Below are 5,389 nucleotides of genomic sequence, written 5' to 3' on the forward strand. Positions count from 1 at the left end.
GCTTCCTCAAATACGTTGAGGAAGGCTGTCTGACCAAGAGGTGCCCAATATATGTGCATATGTACTAGCAGTGTTCTTAAAAATCTTAAACTAGATGTGGGAATACAAAGGTAAAGTCCATTGTACATTATTTACCGTTTTAATAGTTGCTAAAACAAAATTTCCACTGGAGAAGAAACTGGAGATTACTAATACTGGGATTCTTTGCTAACTGAAACATAATAGCATAAGCTATACGTGCACTGGTTTTAGCCATACTAAAAGCAAATTATATCTGAAGTTCTCTCTGTGTGAGAAACAGAGCTAAACACTTATACTGTTAAGTCCAGTACTAGAGGCATTTATTTATCTAATACAGTAAGACAGAACAGTTTAAGTCCATTTATTTAAACATTTTAACAACTTCATACAGAAAAATAATTTATTGATCAATTTTGCAAGCATATGGAAGATTAGATTGAATTTAAAAAGGATCCTGATTGGGCTGTCAACCCATCTAGCAACAGCAAACTAAAATGCAAGGTGGTACAAGTAGGGTGAATAAAAAAAACAAATGCACAAGTGTAACATGAGTCAGCAGTGAGAAACAGGTCACAATAAAGAAACTACCATCTTAGGTTGCATCAATAGAAGCAAGACATAGACTGCTATAGTACCACTCTACTCAGCACTGGAATGATGCAGCTATTTTTAGTCAGGACAATTCAAGAAATATGTAAACAAACTGGAGGTGGCCCACAAGCTAGGAACCAAACAAGGGTTCCAACACCAAAAGGTGTTGGAAATCAAGTCATATGAGGAAAGGGTAAAGAACTTTTGTTGGATGAAAAGGAGTTTAAAGAGGAGATGGTAGCAGTTTTAAAATATCTGAGAAGCCATCATGATGATCAGAAAAAATGTTCTGTTTTGCCATTGAGGTGAAGCACAAGGAAATAGATTTAACTACAGAAAAAAGTTTTCAAACTGTAAGAACAGTAACAGAATGGAACAAGCTGCTGTGGGAAGCTTAGAATCTCCATCATTGGAGCTTTTCATGGAGAGTTTGTACAGGCATGTCTGGAATGGCTTGGGAACAGCAAATCCTGCATGGGGTAGGAGTAGGTGACCCCTGAGATGCCTTTCAACCCTATCATTCTAAAGAGACTGAAAACATCCAGTTGGCTAGAGTCATTCAGAGCTGCAAGTCACGTAACGATCAGAACATAAGACACATTCCAAGACAATGAAGAAACAATTGGAGTTTAAGGCTAAGTGAAGCAGAAGTTCTCAGAGAAAAGTCTGTTTCGTGGTCATGGAAAACAACAAACAAACCCTTGTATATTTGTTAAACTATCGTTACAATCTGGAGCTGTTTGGGAAGGCTTTTCTTGAATTACTGTGACAAGATAAAACTTAACAGACCTTTTTGATCATAGCTTCAGAAAGAACAGCAGTTGTAGGAAAACATTAAATACAGAGATTAAGATTAGTTGTTTGATATTTTTCTTCAGACCAGTATTTCCTAAATGGTTACAACGGTTTATGTCCATTAAAAGAGTCAATAACTACCCAGAACTTGCACAAAAAAGGATGTACTATCATGATTTCACTTTTCTTCTGAAGAATCTACCTGTGATCAATTCTTGTTCTCTTCCTTCAAGCTCTGGAGACAGCATAATGTGGTAGAAGCCATCTGCATTCCTTTACATACTCACCTTACATCCACTGTCAGAGAAATGATCTGTTTTCTCTCTCTCTCTCCACTATATGCTACATGGAATCTGATGCATCACCTCTAGCTCAGAAATACCATTTGGGATAGTGCAAAAAAGTACTGTACAACATTCCAAGCTATTTTTTACCCCTTCCGTATCCTCACACTGAGGATAACTGCACAATGGACGATGCAGCAGAGACCTGTGCAAAAAGTGAGGTTCAGGTCCCCCCTCTTCTATATTATTTATGAGCAAGTTTGTTTGTTTGTTTTTTAAATCCTCCAACTTGTAACACCTTGTATTACTTAAGTCCCAGAATATCAACCATAGGTACAGTAGAAGGCTGCTTCACTGCAGGGTGTTGGACTAGATGACTAGAGGTTCAGTATAAATTATGATTTAGAATAAATTAAGAATAAATTAATGAGATCAGGTTGATGAAGATACCTTTTATTACCTGTGGAGGCTGCTTATTTTCCCTTCGGCCGTACACTCTCAAAGACACCAGCTTCCCTCAAAGCCTCAAAGTCCGCTATGGGGTCACGGTTTTTATAGTATTCGGTATATGCTCGCTTTCTGGGCTCAGCCACACCAAACTACAATGTAATCGATAGAAGCAAGACTTAGTTTTCTACTTTTGCACAGCTACAGGTGCCAAAAGTCTTATACTGTTCCCGATATACCCTTGTTTGTCTGCTAATAGATCATCGCCAGAAGAAACTGAGAAAACCCCCCTAGGATTCTTCAGCTTGAAGGAGACAGAGGTCTACATAAAAAAAAATAAATATATAAAATACTGCGCAAACAGTGAAAACAAATTAGTGTCATTAGGAATTCATGTTGTAAAGAGCCTAAACAAAAAAAAAAAAAAAAAGAGAGAGAGAGAGAGAGAGAGAGAGATGACTAAGAATTCAACAGGAAAACAAAGGCTTGGAGGAGTTTCATCTTAAAAAAAAGACTGCAGAACAGCACTATCAAATTTTCAGGACTCCAATACATTTTTCTGTTTGAGGTGCACGGATACATCAGTCCGATATCAGACTGGTACCGATATAAAGAAAATTGTCTATATCGGATATCAGCACAATGGGGTCAATAGTTTGGCTGATAAATGCCCGTGCTGCGCACAGCCGCAGTGCAGCATGGAGCAGAGCTGGCAGCATGGAGGCTGCCTCTAGCTGGTAAGTCAGATGGGGAGGAAGGGAGGGAAGGGGCATAGGGGGCAGATTAACGCCCCCCCCTTGGTGAGCTCAAGAGGTAGGGACAGCTCCTGCAAGTGCTTGCACCCCAGCAGGGTGGGGGCAGAGGGGCATGCCCCCAGATCTGTGCAACGCGGGGCAGGCTGCAGTTGCAGAGTGGAGCTGAAGCTGGCACTGGGCAGGGTTTTTCTTGACAAGGGCTGGGCTCAGAGCAGGCTCTGGAGGTGATGGGAGAAGGCTGCAGCCACCTCAAATTTTGCCGCAGCTCTGCTCCCAGCTCCACACCGCCACCCAGCACAGCACTGGCTGAACACCCTGCCTCCACCCAAGTGCCAGGAAAAGCCATGGCTGCACCGGGTGCCAGGCGGTGATGCAGGGCTAGGAGTGGAGTTGCAGCAAAATTTGGGGTGGCTGCAGTATCCTCCCAGCCCGCTCTGAGCCCAGCTCCCAGTGAGAAAAGCCCTACACAGCAATGACTCTGGCTCCACTCCACAGCTACTGCCCACCCCACACCACACAGATCCAGGGGCATGCCCCTCCATGCAAGCAGCAGGGGCATGCCCCCCACCCCACTCCCCAATGAGCCACGGCTCCATCCCACACACCCCTCCCCCGCCGGGCAGCACCTGCTCCTGCCCCCGCCCTCACTGCGGGGGACATTGATCTGCCTCCCCACACCCCTTCCACCACAAGACTTACCAGCTGATGGTAGCTGTATTAGATCAGTATCAGCCAATATGCCTCCTTAAATATCAGCTCTCTGTATCAGCCCCCAAAATCTCTATTGGTGCACCCCTACTTCCTCATCTGTTAACATGCAGAAGTACAAGTGACTACTCCTTGTCAAAATGTTTTTGTCCTAGTTTCTCCACAAAAATGCATTACTTGTGTTAGTTAATATGTACGCAACAAAATATAAAGTCCTAATGAGACCAAGGCCGTTTGCTGTATTTGCTGTTAACAGAACAGGCTCAAGTGAGCTTTATACCATACAGGCATTCCCAATTTTGCCATATGTAACCACAAAATTTTCCTAACCATGTATTTTCTAAGTTTGTTTAGAAGAGACCAAGCTTTGTTTTCAAGATGTTTCAAATCCAGGGGTCAAAAACATACGCGTAGAAAAAGCAGGGTGGCACATATGCACTGCCCAAAACCAGAGCCTGCCCAACTGGTGCCATGCTCCAGCTGCTGGCTAGGGTCCAAACTACAGAAGCACTGTGGCTGGAGCTTCCCTGGCCCCTAGGACTCCAGGTAAGGTTGCTGAGACCAGCCTCTTCTACCCGACCTGGAGTAACTCTGGCACAGGCATTCCCTGGGGGACAACTAGCAGTGGTGTGCCGTTGTTAGTTGTCCCTGGGGAACCAAACATTTGCACTTGTCTGGACACAGCTTAGAAGTTTATTTTATATCTTGCAAAACCTGTATGACTCTTCTCTGGCAAGACATGCTGAGATGTCTTAATCCCATCTTTTTTTTTTAATTTGGGGGTGGGAGGAATAGGGGGGGAATGACAGTCTTTCCATTTTGCTTAGCTACGAATTTCAAAGAAATTCTGTATAAGACATTCACAAACATACTTCCTTTAGGAGCTGCCTCTCCCTCACTATCCCATGTTAAAAGAAGGCATCCTGTGGACCACAGCAGTTACCAGCATGGTCCAAAAGCAAAGCCATGAGTGAAGTGTACCCAATTTTAACTCAAGAGCTGTAAGTCACCTTACGTCTTGCATCGGTCACTGCCTCTGCACGAGTACTAGAAAGATTAGGGCAGTATTTTGAAGACATCCAGCATCCTAGATGTCCCGGAGCAGCAAGGCCTCATGGCAAGGCTCTGTGAAGAGGGACAGCTGGAAACACGCAGGCAAAGCTCAGGACCACAGGAGGAGCTCTGCAGCCCAGGGTCAGGGGAAGCTGGGGCAGGCGGGCAGCGAGGGGAGTCCTGGCTCTCCAGCTCAGGCGTGAGATTGAGGACCGCCGGCTGCAGCGCGGAGAGAAGGGAGTGCGCTTCCTCTGGGCTTTGCTGGTTGCCACCTTGGCCTAGGAAGGGCTTTGTTTTTCTCCTCCGACCACCACGGGTATCAGGGGATTTTTTTTTCTTTCTTGTTTTTTTCACCTCCCCCACAGGCGCTGGGCACTGGCTGCAGCCGAGGCTGCGATTCGCGGGGCACCAGTGCTGCTCTGGGACTAGCAAGCCTGGGGCTGCCCCCTCCACCGGGGGGGGGGCAGGAAGGGCAAGGAGGGAGTCCGGCCCGGGGAGACGTACGTGCCCTCCCTGCAGGGGCGCGGCCGCGGGGGCCTCACCTTGTAGATCAGGGCCGAGCCGAAGCAGAACACGAAGGCGCCCACGGCGTGGAAGCGGAGCCGCCTGGCCAGGAGGCCCCTCATCTGCGGCTTGGGCAGCAGCGACGACATGGCGGCGGCGGCGTCTAGGAGAAGCGGCCACAGGGACCCGTGAGGGGGCGCGGGGCTCGCCCCGGAGAGAGGGGAAGGACCC

General features: G+C 46.5%; 1 protein-coding gene across 2 annotated transcripts in view; it reads right to left on the minus strand.

The window, feature by feature from the left end:
- LOC102378383 (cytochrome c oxidase subunit 6C-2) overlaps positions 1 to 5,383 on the minus strand; it is a 6,518-nt gene extending 1,135 nt beyond the window's left edge. Inside the window, exons 1-2 of one of the 2 annotated variants that reach the window (XM_006029264.2) lie at positions 5,197 to 5,383; positions 2,152 to 2,290 (exon numbers count right to left, since the gene is read on the minus strand). In XM_006029264.2, the coding sequence (XP_006029326.1) occupies positions 2,165 to 2,290; positions 5,197 to 5,307 (237 nt within the window). In that variant the 5' untranslated portion in view covers positions 5,308 to 5,383 and the 3' untranslated portion in view covers positions 2,152 to 2,164. Of the gene's footprint in view, positions 1 to 2,141; positions 2,291 to 5,196 lie in introns of both variants that reach the window. The other variant, XM_014522560.1, reaches the window with a different exon arrangement.
- Positions 5,384 to 5,389: the final 6 nt, after the last annotated feature.

The sequence above is a fragment of the Alligator sinensis genome, unplaced genomic scaffold (genome assembly GCF_000455745.1).
Source record: "Alligator sinensis unplaced genomic scaffold, ASM45574v1 scaffold974_2, whole genome shotgun sequence".
NCBI classification, from domain to species: domain Eukaryota; kingdom Metazoa; phylum Chordata; order Crocodylia; family Alligatoridae; genus Alligator; species Alligator sinensis.